General features: G+C 42.2%; 1 protein-coding gene across 11 annotated transcripts in view; it reads right to left on the bottom strand.

Moving 5' to 3' along the window:
* Window positions 1-22,222, bottom strand: part of PLEKHG1 (pleckstrin homology and RhoGEF domain containing G1) — a 225,932-nt gene that overhangs the window by 59,587 nt on the left and 144,123 nt on the right. For all 11 annotated transcript variants that reach the window (XM_082405444.1, XM_082405446.1, XM_082405443.1 and 8 more), the window contains one exon: window positions 49-149. In XM_082405444.1, coding sequence (XP_082261570.1) covers window positions 49-149 — 101 coding nt within the window. The remainder of the gene's footprint in view (window positions 1-48; window positions 150-22,222) is intronic.

Here is a 22,222-nt window from a genome sequence, read left to right on the forward strand (position 1 = left end):
AATTCATAATGTTCTTATGTGAGAACAATCTTTTGAGTATTAGCTTACCTATTAAAGTGGTAGATATCCTGTATGTTTCCAAAAAGGGCTGATCTTTCTTCTGCCCCCAGAGGAAGTTTCGTTTGGTCCCTGATGCAGTCAAGGTAATCCTGTGAAATCAATGAGAAGAATGTCTTAAACACCCCTGTCCTTTTTCAAGTCATCTTTAGTTATGCATGAGGAATCTTTCATAACTGTTTCAAGTAATTATTATACTAATGTGCTCATTAACTCTACCATGAGAAGGCAGAATTTCTCTTTTATTAATAATGAAATACTTCCCTACTTGTAGAACAGGGAGTTTGAGCAAGGAGAAAGAGTGTATGTACGGTGACATACTTACGCCCAAAATGTATTAGTGCTTCCCTAGATGGATAATATAATGACCACGGTTACTGATAGAGTCAGAGTTTTGGCATACAACATTGCCTGCTATCTCCTTGACTGATTTATATGATAAAACAATACTTTAAAATTCATACAGTGGGAAACCAGAAGTAAAAATTCTGAAATTCTGGTGGTCCAGTGGTTAGGACTCAACACTTTCACTGCCATGGCCCGGGTTCAATCCCTGGTCATGGAACTAAAATCCTACAAGCCATGTGGTATAGCAAAAAAAAAAAAAAATTCTGAAATGTGACACAGTTGTTTTAAACATAACTTAAAAAGTCAGAAAGCTATCAGTTGCTGAAGTCTAGACTTAAATTTATCCTCAAATACCAGATTATTAAAAAAAACTTTTTAAAATAAAATAAGCACGTCACTCACGTATGCTATCCAATAGGCCATGTTAAGGAGTCACAGACAGCTTGAAAGGATTTTATATATTTTAACATGGAAACAGCTCCCCACGGAGCTAACGTGGGCTCAGACCCACAGTGGGTTAAATGCACGTGGCTTAGAAGCTATTTGAACTGCTGAGAGAGGGGAAATCTGCTCTCCACGCTGTGTGCTGAGTCCATAACTGAGTGTCCCCCTTCCCCCAGCCAGCCTTGAAAAGAGAACTCTGTAGGAGGCAAGAAAACAATAAAGAAAAAAGTGAAAACAGCTGAAATAACGTAAAATCAAAAATAAATACAGTTCCCCGCCCTGGGCTGAACAATGCAGTATTGCTCTCCACCAAACGTCACCCAGAGTTCTGCAGCACTGGGGAAGTCACCCTGGGAAAAGTCAGCCAGACCGTGAAAATCCCAGCACTCAACCACATTCCATTGGCCAATCGCAAACACAATACCGTTTAAGTGCAACTAGTGAAAGGAGAAGCTGAAATGTAAGAACCATCAGATAATTGTTGCTTTTGTCTTTTAATAAGCCACGGCCACCCTCTCATGCCCTCCATGTTCCTCAAATGAAAAACAGGTCAGGCTTCGTCAGGAACTGTCTCCGTAGCATGGTTCACCGACTGCGTCATATAGCTTACCATTCTGGTTCTTTATTGCTAAAATCGTGGTCATGCAGGAACCGATGTTCATAAGCCTTTTTGTGTTTTAACAAGGTTGGTGGTAACATCATTTCTTCTTCAGAAAGTGGTCATCTCAATAAGAAATTAGACTCCCAAGGTTTAAGTGTAATTGCCATTAAAAACCCACAAGAGCAAGACCCAGCCTCCTTACTTCTATGAGTGGAACAGTCATAAGGAACTTAAGTATCTGTATAGGCTATAGCGATAACGCCCAAATAAGAAATGCTCAAGAAGGCTAGAATGGAAGTAAGAGTGCATTTTGAACAAGTATAAATCTAACTTAGGCTTCCTCAAAAAAAAATGTATTCCTTGATAGTTTCATAAAATTACACATGGCACAAAGAGATGGGCTAATATTTAACTGCATTGAATGCTTATATTTGATAGTTGTTTCATACTTTGATCAACATTTCAAAAGGACAAGTCATATGCAAAATTAAGAAGGTAAAACAAAGGTTATAGATGAATACAAAATTGAAAAGTGAAACAACGATATTGGCAGGCGTGATCCACACCCAACAGCAGCGTGAAGATTGGGACGTAGATGACGCATATATTCCAGATTCACCTGGCCAGCTGCAATGGAGTTTAAGGAGAAAAGGAAGAATCCTTTTTCTCACTTCAAGTACAAAGCTGGTTCATTTTGCAGAAACCTGATACTAAATTCTTCATGTCAGGGAAAGACTGAGTTAAGGGGGTTGAAGAATTTCATCTGGGGTGAGAGACAAAGAACCATGGCCCACTTCCAACAGAGGATGGCCCATCTCCAAATGAAAGAGTTTCAAAACCCCAGAGTCCGTGGTAGAGGAACTAGATTTTAAACGCTGCTTGTTTTCTGAAATCGTTGAGAAAATAGATCGTTAGGAGTCCAGATTTTTGCAGGCCACTCTAGAAAACAGATCAAAGCCATATGGCCACAACGTGTTCCCCCACTGATCATAATTAAGTCTTTTAAATATGATACTTTAACCCTAAACCAGTTACTGAAAACTACTGTAGCATGCACTGCATTAGCAGCTGTAATTATCTGAAGCCAAAATGAGAGGTTTGAAGCTCAGTGATAATAATAGTTCATTCTGTGCTCAAATGACAGAGTAAAGACACCAATGAAATTTATTAGAGCCTGTCATGCTGCTTTTTAATTTTATTGGCTTGATGTCAGCACCTATGGTTACCCTACAGTTAACAATGAAAGATAAATTTAAAACTTTTGCGCCGAAAACAATTATTCTCCAAGAGGATCAAAGAATTCACTCAATTTTGAGGAGGGTAGGGAGGCGATACAAAAAAGAGCTGTACACCATTCGAAAAAATTTTCATTATACTACTATAAATTTTACCTAAAGTATTTCTTTTCTAATCAACAGCTCCACCATTGTAAGATTTGTACACGTGTGCCCTCTTCTCAATAACTTTTTCATTCCTGTGATGTCTGTTATTGAATATATCCAAGTAAAGTTGAACTCGGTGCTATTTGAAGTGTGATAAATGGACTGCCAGTTTGCAAACTGTTACTGATCTACAAGATAGATAAGTGCAGAACTTGAGAGAAAGCATGTAGAAACTTTTATAGCATTTTGACAGAATGATATTTGTTGAATCTAATGATAAATTTGGGCTTGTATTTTGCATGTCTGATATCTTCTATTTTGTTTTTCTAGTAATTCATTTTTTGTGGTGTTTTACAAAAGTGTCAGTGTGTGGCTGATAGGAAAACACACACACACGCACGCTTGTCCCTCACCACAGATAGTTTCAGAAGGTCTGGTCTAGACAACAGTCCAGCAGAGATGCTGGAGAAAGGATGCTTCCAGAACTGGAACAGAATTCAAACTCAGTGTCCTTGGTAGCTCGTTTTATTTCTTTACGATGTCCTGAAAGAATTAAGCTAATACCCCCGTGCTTGTCTCTCTTTTTTCCTCTAAAATAACGTTTAACATTCTAATCTGTTTAACATGAAAATGAAGATAAACCACAAGAAGAGAAAAGATTTATTTAGATTGGTACTTAATATTTTTTTCTACTCTATCTCTTTCTTGAAGATACATTGTAGAAACAAAATGAAGAAAATGTTCTGTTCCTAATTCCTCTTGCCCAGGTTTCAAAATTCTATCTCTTTGGCTTCCTCTTTTTGGTCTAGTTTTTGTGTTAGCACTTCCAAATTCTAAGCCCTTTGTTATAACTCCTGTGTAAGATTTTTGGTCTTTATTTTGGAGGATGCATCTTCTTTGGTTTCTCCAACTCGTCCACCTTTACTAGAGAGTAATCATTTGTTTATATAAAACCTGTCTCCAAGTTTCATGTATTACATTGGGATGCTGTTGATACTACAATATCTTACATTTGTGTGTCAATTTACAGTTCAAAAAGCACATTCACATTTATTCATACAAACCCTCCTTCCCCCCTCTTTTTGAGGTCATAAGAATGCATGCCAAGTTCTGTTTTACAAGCTAGGAATTAAATAAAATGAATAAAACATGATCCCTTCCCCCAAGGAGTTCCCCATGTAGTTGAAAGGCAAGTATAAACAACTAAGTACAATACAGTGTTTAGGCAGCATGACTGATAAATATTCAGCACATGGGAGAAGAAGGCAGAGGAGGAAGTGGGCAATTCCAGGTCAGGGAGAAGTCTTCTAGAGAAGGTGATGGTGGAGGTGAATCTTTAAGGATGACCAGGAGTTAGAATAGAGAGAAACTAGAAGGAGACACAACACCCAGGAAGATTGAAAAGAGTAAAGGGGCGCATGGTAACGAAAGGCAGGGTGCAGTCAGGACACTAAAAGGAGCCGAGGGGCTTCCCTGGCGGTCCAGTGGTTAAGACTCCACGCTTCCAGTGCAGGGGGCTTGGGTTCGATCCCTGGTCGGGGAACTAAGATCCCACATGCCACATGGCATGGCCAATAAAATAAAAGGAGCTGAGATGGGCTGAGGGAGCAGGACATGCGTATGTCCACAGACCCTGGAGTGGGGCTGCAAAGTGAGAGAGGCTACAGTCAGGAGAGGCTTGATCAAGGAGAACCTTCCGTGCTCTTAGGTGGAGGCAACCACTGACAGATGCCATGAGACCAAAGATCATCCCAGCATCAGAAAATAGAACATTAGCTATAAAACTGCCAGTTCGGAGGCCAGTTAGACCCGGACAGCAGCACAGGTAAGATCGGAGCCAGTCCTCCACAAGTTCCACAGAGTGGAGCTGTATTTAATTAGATGCGGAGACCGAGAGAAAGGAGCCAGTCAAGGCAGACAGCTTTCAGGAGAAGGGAGTCTCTTCTCTCACCTTCAGCTCCGAGGAGGGCGGTGCTGCTCTCCTGGCTCCCAGCAAGGACGCTGCCAGCCCCTCGTCTCCTTGTCCCGTTGGCTGCAGCTTGGAGAGAGCTGGGCGCTCCCTCCGGGGAGAAGTCTCCACCAGCTTTCATCCTTCTGAGTTTCTCTCCCAGGTGGCTGGTGAGGGAAAGCTAACCCGCAGAGGCCTTGGCAGGGCGGTTCTCGGCCTTTCCAGCTGACTGAGACCTGCACTGGACTGCCTCACACCCACACCAACACTTCAAGACATCTCTGGGGATCCATGGTAGAAAGGAGACAAGGCATGTCTTTTGGCCTCGCTCATCTACAGGGTAGGTCTTCATGTGGCTCAGGGCTGCTCATCCTGCTCTTGTTAGAGAAGCTTGGAGAAGAAATACGAGTTTTATTTTCCAGCTGTTGCCTTCTGCACAAATGCTGCCCTTCAGGAACATCACGAGGGACACGATGGGTTCACAATCACAGGGCCCTGCCCGAATCCCCACTCACGCACCTTCCCTCTGCATTCCCGAGGGAACTGAAGAGATGAGGGTGGTGGTCTGCAGGTAAAGACAGCGCCTTGGTCTTGGATGTGCGAAGATGAGGCGGACTGTAGGACATCCCCAAGGAGGGGTTTGCCGGGCACAAGATTTGGGAAGAAAAACTGAGTGGCCTGTTGAGAGAGCTCTTTGTGCAACTTTGGGCCCCATCTTATGCAGCAGTGACAGAAGCATGGGGCCCAAATGTCCTCCCACCTTCAGGGCCCAGGGGCACATCCAGTCCTGGCCATGAGAAAGCGGTTTCAGGCTATCTCAGTGCTAGCAAACTGCAACCTTGGAGGGTGTCAGCAGGTCATGGCACCTCCAGAGAGTCTCCCATGTTGCAGTGAGAACACCAAAGGTCCCTTGTGGAGGAGAGTAGCAAGGCAAATTGAGAGCCACGAGGCCTCGGGCAGCACAGAACCCTGGCCCACACTGATGGGAGGTCGTACCCCTAAGTGGGAGCACAGAGCCAGATGTGTGCTTCCCACCTTGTTCAGAAACAGTCTCAGGAAAACCCAGGGGATAATGGAGTCCCAAATCCAGTGACTAGAGAGAACTGCAGACTGATTTGGAAGTGGGGTAATAGATGAGCATATATTTTGAGACGTTGGGATGTAAAGGAAGGAGAGTGGTGGGGCAGTAACTGGAAGAGATGTAGGATCAGGGAGGATCAATCGATTGATCTGTCCATCCATCCATGCATCTATCCATCTATGCATGCATCTATCCATGCATTTATCCATCCATGCATGCATCTATCCATGTATCCATCCATGCATGCATCTATCCATGTATCCATCCATCCATGCATCTATCCAGCCATGCATGCATCTATCCATGCATCTATCCATGTATCCATCCATCCATGTATCTATCCATCCATCCATGCATCTATCCATGTATCCATCCATCCATGCATCTATCCATCCATCCATGCATCTATCCATGTATCCATCCATCCATCCATGCATCTATCCATGTATCCATCCATCCATGCATCTATCCATCCATCCATGCATCTATCCATGTATCCATCCATCCATGCATGTATCCATCCATGCATCTATCCATGTATCCATCCATCCATGCATCTATCCATCCATCCATGCATCTATCCATGTATCCATCCATGCATGCATCTATCCATGTATCCATCCATCCATGCATGCATCCATGCATGCATCTATCCATGTATCCATCCATGCATGCATCTATCCATGTATCCATCCATGCATGCATCTATCCATGTATCCATCCATCCATGCATCTATCCAGCCATGCATGCATCTATCCATGCATCTATCCATGTATCCATCCATGCATGCATCTATCCATGTATCCATCCATGCATGCATCTATCCATCCATCCATGCATCTATCCATGTATCCATCCATCCATGCATCTATCCATGTATCCATCCATCCATGCATGCATCCATCCATGCATCTATCCATGTATCCATCCATCCATGCATCTATCCATCCATCCATGCATCTATCCATGTATCCATCCATCCATGCATCTATCCATCCATCCATGCATCTATCCATGTATCCATCCATCCATGCATGCATCCATCCATGCATCTATCCATGTATCCATCCATCCATCCATGCATCTATCCATGTATCCATCCATCCATGCATGCATCCATCCATGCATCTATCCATGTATCCATCCATCCATGCATCTATCCACCCATCCATGCATCTATCCATGCATCTATCCATGTATCCATCTATCCATGCATGCATGCATCCATCTATCCATGAACAGGCTGGTGGGAGGTGTAGGGAAGAAGAAGATGGAGGGAGGAAGCCTGGAATGATCGGAGGGGATAACTGGCAATGGTGAACACAGAGGAAGACAGAAGGTGACTGTAAGAGCCAAGGTGAAGGGACGAGACGAAAGGTGGAGGACAGGAAGATGAGCACCTCTCTTGGGAAGTCTGGGTGGGGAGCACTGTCTATCTGGCCAAGCTGACACTGGTCAGCTTCACTTGATCTTGTAGAAAACAAAATTCTAACAAGTCAGAGCATATGAAATTAAAAGTTTCCTATTTCTTCTCAAGGGCCTTCCCTCTCTGCCCAGGTGTCACTTTCCAGAGGTAACTCTGGTTAAAGATGCGGTGTGGGGCTTCCCTGGTGGCGCAGTGGTTGAGAATCTGCCTGCCAATGCAGGGGACACAGGTTCGAGCCCTGGTCCGGAAAGATCCCACATGCCGCGGAGCAACGAAGCCCGTGTGCCACAACTACTGAGCCTGCGCGTCTGGAGCCTATGCTCCACAACAAGAGAGGCCACGATAGTGAGAGGCCCGCGCACCGCGATGAAGAGTGGCCCCCGCTCACCGCAACTAGAGAAAGCCCTCGCACAGAAACGAAGACCCAACACAGCTAAAAATAAATAAATAAATAAATTTATTAAAAAAAAAAACAAAAAACAAAAAAAAGATGTGGTGTGCCAGATGTAGAGAATAAACTTATGGTTACCAAGGGGGGAAGAGGGGGTGAGATGAATTGGGAGATTGGGATTGACATATATACACTACTATGTATAAAATAGATAACTAGGGGCTTCCCTGGTGGCGCAGTGGTTAAGAATCCGCCTGCCAATGCAGGGGACATGGGTTCAGGCCCTGGTCCGGGAAGATCCCACATGCCACGGAGCAACTAAGCCCGTGTGCCACAACTACTGAGCCTGCGCTCTGGAGCCTGTGAGCCACAACTACTGAGCCCGAGTGCCACAACTACTGAAGCCCGCGCGCCTAGAGCCCGTGCTCCACAACAAGAGAAACCACTGCAATGAGAAACCTGTGTACCACAATGAAGAGTAGCCCCCGCTCGCCGCAACTAGAGAAAGCCCGTGTGCAGCAACGAAGACCCAACGCAGCCAAAAATAAAATAAATAAAATAAATAAATTTATTAAAAAAAAAAAAAAAAAGATAACTAACGAGAACCTGCTGTACAGCACAGGGAACTCTACCCAGTGCTCTGTGGTGACCTAAATGGGAAGGAAATCTAAAAAAGAGTGGGTATACGTATATGCATAGCTGATTCGCTTTGCTGCACAGCAGAAGCTAACACAACATTGTAAAGCAACTATACTCCAAGAAAAATTAATAAAAAAAAATAAAGATGCAGTGTGCATGCTTCTGGGTCATGTTCTGGGGCATAATTATATCTATAAAACATGAGATTTTATGCTTGATTCACAACTTTGTTTTTCCATTCAGTGTATGTAAATACACATAACTCCTATACGTAAACATAGTTCTTTCATTATAACGGCTACATTGTATCCCATTCAATAGCTTTATTATAATGTACCTCATTATTACAATAAAGATTTCGGCGGGGGCGGGTGGGCACAGGCCTATGTGCTGGGAACTGCGGGAAGGGGCGTTCGGAAATGAGTAAGATAAGACCCCTAACCCTCTAGGTGCTCACAAGGCAGTAAGGGAGAAAGAAACAAATCACAGGATAACAATTTAAGTGTTATAAGAATTATTTACAAAGGGCTGTGAGAATATAGAAGAATCCATTTTCAAATGAAAGAAACTTTTTATCTTTATTCCAAATAAACCACGAAACAGGGCTTACACTAAAATTTCCTGCTGTAGCCTGCACATAAAGCATCAGAAGTCTAGTCTTCACGTTAATCTCTTTTCTTCCTCTATTGACATCCATGGGGGAGGAAGATACAGCCAAAGAAATGAGACTGGGGGGTCTCTGGCCACCCCATCAGGCTGGAAACAAAAGCTCTTATTATGGGAACAATGTTGTCCCTGAGTCTATATAACATAGCTCCCTCCACCCCCAACACAGAGAACTGTGCTGCAAATACAATATAGCATCAGTAGGACGAATCTTTCTGCCAGTACTGTTGCAGAGAATGGAGGAGGGCAAGAGAAAGAAGGGGGAAGGGGGAAAAGAGAAGAGAAAAAGAAGAGGAAAGAAATGAGGCAGGAAGAGAAAGAGGGAAGAAAGCGTGAAAGGGAAGAAAAAAGAGAAAGGAGAGAGACCCACACATGCAAGCGCAGGAATGAAACCCAAATTAATTTCAAGTTGAAAGCAGCTTCTGTTGCTGATATGATATCAGTTCTTATTCAGAGTTTTCCTAACCGATGGTATAGAGGTTGATCTTAATTGGCCATATATGGAAGTCAGTATTAATGCTCTGAGATATTTGAGTAAAAGAAGAATAAAAAACAGGGAGGTTTCAGCCTCATTTACCTTCTATAATAGTTTCAGTACCTAAGACATCAGTAAAAAATGCTGAGAATGGCCTTCTGGCTAAGCTGTGACAAATGACACTTGTGCCAGCTCAGTTCCCTCTATTGTTTCACTTCTTCCTCCTGAAAGAAGGAGGGGTAGGAGGTGCCCCCTGGGGAGGAGACAGGACAGCTGGACCTGGAAAGGGGGAGGGTCGGGTAGTTTGTCCCAGAAAGAGAAACTTGGGGAGGGGGTGGGGGACAGCAGTTCTGTTAAAAACAGCAGTACTGAGTCGAAAGAGCAAATATCGGGGAATATTTGTTTGGTTTTCCCCTAAAACTAAAAGCAGAAAATATTTATGAACCGGTAGTTAACAGTAATCTAATGATATAAGCAAGATATTAAGAAACAGGACTAGCATTCATATATTAAAGTCCTTAAAGTGACTAGTTGCCCATCTTTTACTACACTTCTGACAACCATGATAAAAATCAATTGCCTTTACTTCATATTGATATCAGGAGGAAGAATTTGATGTACATAAATAAATCTAAAAATGTTATAATAATTAAGAAGCTGGGTACAAATATAACACTGAAATGAATCTCTTCTATTATCCTTAGTTATAACAAATAGAAAAGTTCTTACAGGAGTCTCTTCTGTAAGAACAGCAAAAAAAACCCTTAATTTTCTATTGCTTTGTGAAATTGCTTATTTAAATATTTATTTAAAAATTGTGCTTAGGGTTTTCAAATTACATCGACAATGTTCTCATATGCAAAAGCTCTTCTTAAAATAAGAGAGGTGGACACATACCCATGAAGAGGTCCTGCTGTATACTGAAATATCTTTCCATACTTATTTGAAACCTACCATTACTTTTTTCTCTGTACACTTTAACCCGATCATCATTTCTAGCTACCAAAAAAGGAGGAAAGCATTTCTGGGATAATCTATGTGCTTACTGAATGTGAATAAATATAAAATATGTTTAAAATCTTCAAAATGGGCAACCAGAGAGTTTTCCAGGCTGCCTGCAGTAAAGCATGGCACCAGGGTCCTAGCGGGCGTTGACAAGATAGGGAAGGGAGTGCATGAACCACTCCCTTGAGCCCTTTGGTCACCCTACTTTTTTCTGACTCTTGTTGTGTTTTCCTCCTCACTGGGTTAACTTTACTTAGCATATACTCCCTTTTTACTCTCCAGGTCCTGAGCCAGGTAAGGAAGCAGACAGATACAATTAGATGTGGCTATAATCCTTCAGGAGGGAAAATGAAGAAAAGGCTGATGAGGTAGCAGAGGGATTATGTCCTGGCAAATCTTTAAGTACTGAAAATAAGAAACCAATTCATCTCGGGACTTCCCTGGTGGTCCAGTGGCTAAGACTCCATGCTCCCAGTGCAGGGGGCCCAGATTCGATCCCTGGTCAGGGAACTAGATCCCACATGCTGCAACTAAGAGTTCGCATGCCGCAACTGAAGATCCCACGTGCCATAACTAAGACCTGAGGCAGCCAAATAAATAAATAAATATTAAGAAAAAAAAGAAAGAAACTGATTCATCTCAATTACAATCTCGGCACTGCTGGTGTAATTTGAAACACGGTAATTATGAAAAATTAAATAAAGCCCAAGGGCTTTTGTATATGGGAAAGAAAATAAAAGATCAGTAAAATAAATTTACATTATTAGATCACCTGAGGTTTAACTCCTCCTCACTCCTATTTACTACTACTACTATTATTATCATTAGCATTATTGTTATTACTATTATTATAAGGTTTGGTGATAGGTACTGAGCTCACTACTTTATATGCATTATCTCATTTAATCTTCACTGCAACGCCAGGAGGTGAGTCCCATTGTTAATCCCATTTTATTGGAAGCTTAGAAATGTTCAATTGCTCCCCAAGGTCACACAGCGTGTGCATGACTTACTTGCATTCAAACCAGGACCAGCTGACTATAGCTTGCCCCCCCCCCCAAACCCTGTACCACTGCTTCAAAGGTTTTAGTCCTTAATACAGTATCTTTAGACAGTAGAGGTCTGCTGCTGACTTTGGGACTAAATGTGGTTTTTATTAGGTTTGAGTTAGGAGCCTACCAAAATCACAACTCTCACTGACCAGGTGACTGCCGTGTGCCAGGATTGTCACGTACTGTATCTTAATTAGTATCGGTCCATTCACAGGATGAACCCACTTTCTTCATGTGTTCATCAACACACATCCCAGGCCTGCTCTTCCATCAGCCAAGCACACCAGCTCTCAGCCATCTGCCGTTTTACTTTCAACACTGGCTCACGCTTTCCCATCCCACTCACAAGTTCTCTTCCTTCTTACTAGCACATGGTTCTCCACTCCTTCAAAAGATCCCACTTTCCTTGCCAGTCCCCCCAAGGTTGGTCATTCCATCCCACTTTATTTGCATGACTCTGCGTAGCTCTCCCCATAGGAACATACTCCTTTACAAAGCCAGTCATGCAGAAACACTACAAATGAATTTCTCCTGTTCTTTTAGTACCATGCTACTTTTAAGTTCATTAAAAAATGTATACAATGGAGAGCCTGGAAAGCAGAGAGTTGAAAAGCTATAGAATCAGGAATCACTATAAAATGAAGATCAATCAGCAATGTAGAGAGAAACAGCAGCTCTGAAAGCATAGCTTTCGTCAGGGGAAAGGGGTGGTGTACAGAAATGAAATGTACAAAGAGGTGCAGGACTCATGCAGCAAAGCTTCCTTACGACTGTGGGTAAGTGACCCTGGAAGGGTCACAGGGGATCGTGTACCGTAGGCAGCTTATTAGAGTAACATGCTTTTGACGACAGTCTGGATTTTTGTTCTTGGTGCTCTGACCTCCTCCACGGAACTCTGCACATCACTTCGTACACCGATGGCTTAAAGGCCTTCACTAAACATCAAAATGTGGCCATGGATTTCTCAGCAAAACATTTCCTGTTTGCAGGTCAAAAACCACCCATACCTCACCTGAGGACTCTCAGTTCTAGAGCATCAGACATCTGGAAATAAGGACACCAAATAATGGCCCATTAAAACAGATACAGTCAGTTTTGCCACATACACATGACCAGTTAGTGTATGCTTGACTAATGATGAATGGGACAGTAATTAACTATATGACTTATTTAATGAGTTGGAATACTTTCTAGTCTCTTACTGAGACAGGAACTGTGATATAGGTAATTCTCATAGCAATTGGTCTGTATACAGTAGGTGCAATTTATGCTAATTTACTTGAGACTCTGAAACATATAAAAGTTTCAACCAGGCCCCCAAGGCAGGGGCTACCTGGACAACGTTAAACAGAAAGAGGAAAATGCTGGAAGACATCACTCGACTTCCCATCTACTGAGTCACACAGATTGATGATGACCCTCAAGGTCAAGCTATTCTACTTGAAAATTGCAATACAACGAGACTGGATATATTAAAATAAAGAACCTACACAGGGACCGATCTCTTTATGGGCAGTTTTTCAACGAGGATGAATGTGATTATACTCTGGCGGCATTAGGTAATCCATTTCCCTATGGAAATGCATAGGGGAAACGGTTCCGTTCATTGTATCGAAAACAATGAGCAGCCCTAAGGACATATCTTATTGCTTCTCTGGCTATACTGCTGTTGATCTCATTACAGCACAGTCTTAACCAGAAGTTATTTATTGACACAGAAACAGCCATGGGCTTGGCAACCTCCAGGGGAGTGGGAAGAAGCGCTATGCGGAGGGTAAAATAGGGTGCAGGTGGGCCACCATGATGGGACACTCCCCAGAAACTTGACTTTCTTGAAGAGCACTGGGTCTCTTGAATGGGGTAAATTCAAAGATTTCCTTTTGTTGTATTGGAGGCCTGGTTCCAATTCCAAGGCCCACAGAGTGAAATGTGTGATTTTGGGAAAACTATTTTTTCTCCTCTCTTAAATCAAAAGCACAATGTCCATGGGCACCTTATTACTTAGAACTGAAAGAGAGAGAGAGGAAGGGAGGGAGGGGGTAGAGGGAGAGAGGGAGAGAGGGAGAGAGGGAGAGAGAGAGAGAGAGAGAGAGAGAGAGAGAGAGAGAGAGATAGACTTCATAGGATGAGGTTTCCATAAATGATTTTTCAAGAGACTGTGTAGGATGAATTTCTACAACAGTAGTTTTACAGTCTCAACAGAAGGACATGACATGCCTTTTCTTATAATCGATGAAGTTTCCATCTGCTGCAGATCTGCTTTCCCAGGACAGCAGATTTATCTGAGGACAGAGCATGGCACTAGGGACAGGACAGAGATTCCTCCCGAAGGCCTTGGCTCCAGACGCTGTGTGGTGGGAAATGCACCAGCCGCCTAGGCAGGCAGCCTGGGTCTGAGAGCCGGCCCTTCGGTGGATTACTGGCCTTGCTGAGACTCACTGATTCAGCTGTTAAGTAGAGATAATATAACTACCCACCTGATCATTATTCTGGGGGTTAAACAACAACGTTCATTTAAGGCGCCCGGCCCAGGTGGCCAGCACACATTGGCTGGTAGCAGCGGCTGCTGTGTGGCCTTCCGCGTCCCAGGTTCCTCCTCGGTAGAACGGGGAGATAGCCAGACTGGAACTTCTTTTGGTTCGAAAGCAAGTTAACTCTACCTGCACACTGACAAATTATACTAAAAAGCTCCCCCACCACCCTTCTCTGCCCACGGGTAGTAAGAGTGCCATAGGAAGGCTCAGTCCTTGAGTGGCATGGTTGGGAGAGAGTGTGAAGATCACCGTTAGGGGAGACACATGCACTCAAAGTCCCCATGACACTCAAAAGTCTCCCAGACCCCGGCCCTCTCCCCTGCTCTGTCCACCTGGACGAGAAATCCTGCCTCTCCCACCTGTAGCTCTTGTGAAACTGAGTCCTCCTCTCCCTCACCGCTGCCTTGGTCTCCTGGCTCCTCTCCACTGGGGACTACTGCGAGGACATCCTACCTAATCCCTCTATGGTGGGTCCCACCCCCTCCAGCTTTTCAGAATGAATCCCGGGTGATCTTTCTCGAGCTCAGATGTGATGTTCTGCCTCCTGCATGAAATCCTTCAGTGACTTCCCACAGCCAGTGGGCGGCGGCACAGAGGGAGGGCCCTCAATGCTTGCACCCCGGCCTGGGCTCATCTTTCACCACTTTCTTGTTCCCTCTCCACCATCACCACTCCCAGCCCACAGGCACTCGCTTCTTGTAGCTTCGGGAGTGTCCCCTGTTCTCTCATGGGTCACTGTCTTTGCATATTCTATTCTAAATGCCAAGACTGTCCCTCCCACCATCCTAACCTGGCTAACGCCTCCTTCACGATTCTTCCAGGAATCTTTCTCTGATCCTTCCCACCCGGTCTGGTCAGGTGCTCCCCTGAGCATTTACAATTCCATGATAAAGGAAGCCAGAGGAATCAACATCCAGTGTTGGTGTTCTAAAAAATGTTTTGTAGCTCCTTCTCTCCCACAAAACTGATGTCCACAATGACCCGGGGTTCTGTTGTAGCTCTCCCAGCACTGAATGTTTGCAGAGTGAATTCCTGTGAACTTGATCCATCTGCTAAGTGGGCGAAGCAGAGCCCGGAAGGCAAGGGTTAACAGAGTCCCTGGCAGATCTCCTAAGCTCTCTAAGTGGCAAAAAAGCTGTATTGAATCGTAACCCAACCCCGTGTTCCTCTTTTGCTCCCTCCCCTCCCCCCTCCCCTCGGTCTCAGGGACAGCCTTTAAACAACACAGCCTCTCAAAGATGACAAAAGTTCCTAAACTCTGCGATCCTTTTTAACTCTCTTCCCACCCACCTAACTCCCGCCTTTGCACAAGAAAAGAAACGCTTCCCCAATCAAAAGTAGATTAACTCTCACCCTTTTCTCTATGTGCATTTGCATTGGAAACACCATATACAAGGCCATAAACAGCCCCCGGGGTTGAGTGATTTATCCACTGCTTTAGGGAAAACAGGACAGAAGAGCAGTCTTTTCAGCCATTCCGTGTTGACTGTTGGCTGCTGCAGTGGCGGGAGTGGCCGTCTTCTCCTGACTCATCTCCCACTTAAAGGTTAACAACTTAACTTTAAGCCCCATTATAAAACTGAAGGGACACTTGTAACATTTCTTGTTGGTTCAAAGAGAAAAAAAGGCTTGTTTCAGAAGAAAATATATATTCTTGTATATGTATAGCTGATTCACTTTGTTATACAGCAGAAACTAACACACCAATGTAAGGCAATTACACTCCAATAAAGATGTTTAAAAAAATTTTTTTTTAAAGAGCAGTTTAAAGGAATGGCTCATCCTGCCTCCTCCAAGCGCGTCTGCACCCCCCTCTACCCCAAGTCCTTTAAGCAGCATTCAGCGAAAACAGGAATAATTTTGCCTCAATGTGATTTTGCCATTTGAAACCAGAGACTTAGGCTGCAGCTTCTCTCTAGTTTTTATGTGATGTATTTTGGGGTGTGTGCGTGTGTTTGTGTGTGTCAATGATTCAAGCACAAGAATCATTAGGGACTCTTATATTAGTTTAACAAAACAAAAACATTCAGAACAAGCATTCCATTTTGCTTTGGGTTGGACAGATGCTTGTAACTTCTCATCATGCCTTTATTATTTTCATACCACCCCCTTCTTACAGAGTAAGGATGAGTCTCACTTTTTATAAAGGGTCACCTCACTTTTGTTAAGGGATGAGTTATTGTATAAGAATTTTCTCTAAGTATTAAAAGTTAATTATAATTAATGAAATTCTGACACATGCTACAACATGGATGAACCTTGGAAACATTATGCTAAGTGAAAGAAGCCAGACACAGAAGGACAACTATTGTTTGATTCTAGCAAATTCACAGACAGAAAGTAGACTGGAGATTGCCAGGGACTGGGGAAGGGGGCATGGGGAGTTATTGTTTAATGGGTGCAGAGTTTCTGTTTGGGATGGTAAAGAACGTTCTAGAAATGGATAGTGGTGATGGTTGCACAACACTGTGTATGTGCTTATTGCCACTGAATTGTACACTTGAAAATGGTAAATTTTATGTTATGTATGTTTTACAACAGTGAAAAACATTTAAAAAGTCAAAACAGAAACAGACTCACAGATATAGAAACAAGCTTATAGTTACCAAAGGAGAAAGCTGGAGCTGGGGGGTGGAGTGCGTGGGGTGGAGGGATAAATTAGGAGGCTGGGATTAACATATACACACTAATATATATAAAATAAACAACAAGGTTCTACTATACAGCACAGGGAACTATATTCAACATCTTGTAACAGCCTATAATGGAAAAGAATCTGAAAAAGAATATATCTATATCTATATCTGAATCACTTTGCTGTCCATCTAAAACTAAACACAATATTGTAAACCAACTATACTTTAATAAAAAGTCAGTTATCATAACTAAAAAAATCGCTTTGTATATGAAGACCAGGCATCAGGCAATACAGTTTAGATGTATACTAAACATAATAAAAAATGTTCTTGGGCTTCCCTGGTGGCGCAGTGGTTGAGAGTCTGCCTGCCAATGCAGGGCACACGGGTTCGAGCCCTGGTCTGGGCGGATCCCACATGCCACGGAGCAACTAGGCCCGTGAGCCACAACTACTGAGCCTGCGCGTCTGGAGCCCGTGCTCCGCAAGGGGAGAGGCCGCGACAGTGAGAGGCCCGCGCACCGTGATGAAGAGTGGCCCCCGCTTGCCGCAACTAGAGAAAGCCCTCGCACAGAAACGAAGACCCAACCCAGCCATAAATAAATAAATAAATAAAAATTTAAAAAATGTTCTTGCGAGACAGGCTCAGCAGTAAGGACTCAGGTTACGCGCTGGGGCGTAATTCACAAGTGAAATTCACCAGGGTGAGAAGGTGAGTTTGCATCCACTCTAAATAGCTTTACCTTAATTCGTTTTCTAAGGAGTTCTTCCTCTGGCTCCTTAGTGTCATCACATCTACCTCCTCCCCCTCCCTCCCTCCCCTTGCTGTGGGCTAGGAAACCAAATAATTAAACTTATTTTATTAATTAATTATTTTTTTGGCCGTGCCTCGCGGCTTGCGGGATCTTAGTTCCCCCACCAGGGACTGAACTGGGCCCTCAGCACTGGAAGCTGAGTCCTAACCACTGGATGGATCACCAGGGAATTCCCTAATTAAGCTTATTTTAAACATGTAGAGTAAATAAGCTCCTAGTGAGAGCTTGGGGCCTTTCTTTGGGTAAAGACACAGGATTTACTGTTTGGCGTTTGAAATATCTATTTTGGCTGCTCAAAGGGCTCACTTATCTCCTAGTTACATTCTTGAGAGCTGAGGTTCGAGGAGATGAGATCTCTAGTCATCTTTAGATTTTGGCTTCTTGAATTAGACTCATTTACAGAGGATGAAGCTGAGGTCAGCCTGGTTGGTTGTCCATGGCACACAGCTGACTGTCAGCATGGGACTGGAGCCCAGACCAGTGCTCTGTCCATTAAATCAATCCCAGTTTAGCTCAGCTCAAGTCAAAATTCTGGAAATAATTTCATTCTGCCATTACATCCCTGGCAGCCCTGTACGATATTAGAAATAAATTCCAACTACATGTAAGTATATCAGATAAACTAACAAAATCAAAACAATATATATCCTTTTTAAACTGCAAAGTTAAAACAATTTTCTGAAATAATACCTTAACGTAGATTAGCAAGAACAATATTATGATACTTTTAAGCGTACCAGAAGTTACTGGCCTTTCCAAATAATACTAAGTATATTAATAATAATAATGATAATATTAATAATCATTCTCACTTGAGTGCTTACTATATGCCTAGCACAGTGCTAGCATTTTGCATGGATAGTCTTATTTTCGCAACAATCCTCTTATTCCCATTTTACAGGTAAAAACACTGAAACTTAGAAAAGTTAAGTAACTTATCCAAGATCACAAAGGGAAATGGCAGAGTCAGGATTTGGATTCAGTTCTTGCAGATTCTAGCTTTTCTTCATTTTCACCATTTCATCACAGGGGATGGGGTGGGTGGGGTAATTCGTGCTGCCTTTAAATGTCTATTGTTTGCTTTATAACAAAGGGAAAAAGAATCCCTTTAGGACAGTGGACCTCAATGTTGATTGCTTATTGGAATATGGAGAGCTTTAAGAAAAAGTGATGTCACCCTGGGAGATTCAGATTTCATTAGTCCAGGCTACACCTGAGGGGGCAGGAGTTGTAAAAGCTCCCCAGGTGATACTCAAGTGCAGCCTCTGCTTTAGAAAAAAACCTGTTTTTAGCTGCTCTTCCTAACTAGATTTCTTAGGTGACAGCTTTTAATTGCTCAAATAATAACCCCTTGAACCTGTCTGTGAGGGCTTATTGTCCTTGGTAGGAACCTAACTGATGACCAGTTAATTGTGTGTTCTCATACGGGATCTTTATGTTGCTTTACTTTGTCCTATCTTCGAAGTAGGAATTTTATTCTAGTGGATTTTCTTGCCAAAAGTAATACCTAGAACATTCTAGATAATTTTGAATATGAAGTAAATATATACAACTTATCAGTAACCTTCTTTACCTTCTTCCTTTCAAATAGGAACTGGAACTTTAGAGCCAGCTCCTACTTCAGAACAGGAGTTGGCAAGAAGGGGTCCTAGAATATAAATTTATCTGTTAATTATTACAAATGGGCTAGCCCAGACTCTCTGGTCTTGCAGGAGACAATTTCTCATACTCAAAAAGCTACCTATATATATGCTAGGGGAAAAAAGGTAATGCCACAGTTTAGACATGTCCCAAGAAGTTGCTCAGGAAGTGACCCTAATTGTTCCCACTTCCCCTCTATACCACTGCTCTGGTTTTGTCTAAACTATGTGGTGGTTGGATGTAGAAGAGACAAGCTCTGTCCTTCACACATATCCGTGTCAATTTCATCCTTGTCAATGGCTGAGATGTAGAAAACTGGGCAGTAAATGTAATGTGTTTCCAGAAAATTTCATTAACAAGTATGTATGAGAACCCTCCTTAATTGGTACGTAAGGGAAACTCAATAGATGCTTCTTGTATTTTTCTAGTTGTTTCTAAATGAAATGGATACAGTCCCAGCACTGCCAATACTTAGCTGCAGGGTCTGGACTTGAACAGCTTTTAGCTGTTGAGAGTTTCCGCTGTGCCAGGTCCGTGCAAAGCATTTTACAGGCATTACCTCTGTTCATCCTCACAACATCCTATGAGGTAAGCAATACCTTTCATTTTAAGAAGAAACTGAAGATTACAGAAGTTAAATAATTGTTCAAGATCAAAGGTAGTAGGTGACAGAACTAAGATTTGCATCCAGTTGGAGAAATCACTTGGTTCTCTGGATCTCCATTTCCTCACCTATGAAGATGATTGGGTAGAACTTGATAATTCATTCAGCAAATATTTACTGATGGCCTATTAAGTGTCAAAGGCAGTGCTGATTGCCAGGAATAGAAAACTTACCAACACACCTTACCCTTTCAGAATCTATGGTCAGCTAGACTTCCCTGAGTTATTCTCCAGTTCTAAAACTTTGTGTGATTCTACTGAATCAAAAATTCTGCGCTATTTGAAGCAATCTAAGCATCCACCAACAGATGACTGGAGAAACAAAATGTGATATATACATACAATGGAATATTATTCAACCTTAAGAAGGAAGAAAATTCTGACATGTGCTATGACATGGATGAACCTTGATGACATTATGCTGAGTGAAATAAGCAGTCACAAAAGAACAGGTACTGTATGATTCCACTTATGTGAGGTATCAAAAGTAGTCAGATTCATAGAAGCAGAGAGTAGAATCGTGGTTATCAGGAGCTGGAAGGAGGGAGGGGAGAATGGGGAGTTACTGTTTAACAGGTACAGAGTTTCAGTTTTGCAAGATGAAAAGAATTCTAGGGATTGGTTGCACAACACTGTGAATGTACTGAATGCCTCTAAACTGTACATTTAAGAATGGTTAAGACAGTAAATTTTATGTTATGTGTATTCTACCACGATTTTTAAAAATGAAAAAAGGATTGCCTGAGGCTGAGGAAAGAGGGAATGAAGAGTTAGTGTTTAATGGGTGCACAGTTTCAATTTGGGGTGACAGAAAATTTCTGGAGATGGAAGGTGGCAATGGTTACGTAGTTCAATGTACAACAGTGTCAATGTACTTAACGTCATTGAATTGTACACTTAAAATGGTTAAAATAATAAATGTCATGTATATTTTACCAGTTTTAAAAAGATATAAAACATTCCATGTGAGCTGCTGTATTGAACAATGCTATCCCCCTTAAGTGGCAGAGTAGTCTTGGTGGGCAGAGGAGAAATTGAAAACATGAATGATCAGAAAACAGGTTAGTAAACTATGTAGGCTGACAAGTCCCACATCAGCCCAATCTACCTCTTCCTTTTCTAGGTGTTACAGAGCAGGGTTGCTTGGACACCAACTTGCTCTAGGCTTGTCAAATGACCTGGGTAGATTCTTTGATGTGATTAGTTTCACAAGGTGTAAGCAACATGTTTTGTTTGGAAGAAATTTCCAGTCATGGGAAACTACTCCCAACTGAAGGTTGGTTTGTTTTGAACACAATTTCCTGAATTCTATATTTTCTACCCACTCAGTATAACTGAATATTCAAGATGGCACACACCCAAAAGGCAGCATAATTCTACCCCAACTGAACATGACCTGTTTTAGCAAATCTTCAATAGAATCGTGCCTACAGGCAGTCTTTGAAATATATTAGCAGTTCTTGAGCAGACCAGTAATAATAGCTACTCGATCACCTGAGTTAACTGAAGTTTTTGAAATGACTTTTCATCAAAAATCAAAATGTTGCCTTAAAAAAAAAGCTTAATAGAATGGGAAGGGACTTTTTAGTTGCAGGTATTTTTCTTAATGCTTGATCTCGCAAAAGAAATCAATGTACTCAGTTATGTCTGTAAGTCAGTCTATCCTTTCCTTTAATACATTGTCTAACTCTGAATCTGCAAGTGCAGGTGGAAAATATTCTAATTTTATCATCAGAAATACACTAATATTTACCCCTTACCTCTCCTTGGTGTAATGAGTTTCATAGACAGCAAGAGCTATAGTTTGTGTAAGAGTATTTGACCAAATTTTGAAAATCCTTTCAGAGAAAGAAAAATTTCTGACAACTCCACTTTCAAGTAATCTTATTTGTTGGTCCCAGATTAGGGTAAAAAAAATCTATTTTTTAGTTTTCAGAAATGTAAACAAACTCTCAAATTGCTGAGAGAGCTTGAAATTCTTTTAAACCATTTTTTTCTTACAGAGAGGAAATAAAAAGTGCTTTAGGAATATTTGTCATTGTCATTATTAGTCCTACTTAACATAAATGGAAGATCATGTTTTTTGACAACAGGTATAGTGTTCTTTAATCTTCTGGTCTGAGCAAAGGGGATGGGGGAGGGGTGAGACCTATTTGTAACAAGTCATAATACTCCAGAGAATAAGTACAGTCAATTCTGCTTTAACATTTGCTTTGAAAACGTGAATGTGTTCCCACATGATTAATATACTAGGGAGTAATTTGAACTTAAATTTCCGAATTTTGCTTAGGCAGGATTGCATCCACGATAAACACTAGGTGAGCACAGAAAAGCACAGCCACTTCCAAAGAGCAGCAGAGGAATACAAATACAAACACACACACACACACACACACACACACACACACACACACACAC

This window comes from Balaenoptera borealis, assembly GCF_965194805.1.
Source record: "Balaenoptera borealis genome assembly, chromosome: 9".
In the NCBI taxonomy this organism is placed as follows: domain Eukaryota; kingdom Metazoa; phylum Chordata; class Mammalia; order Artiodactyla; family Balaenopteridae; genus Balaenoptera; species Balaenoptera borealis.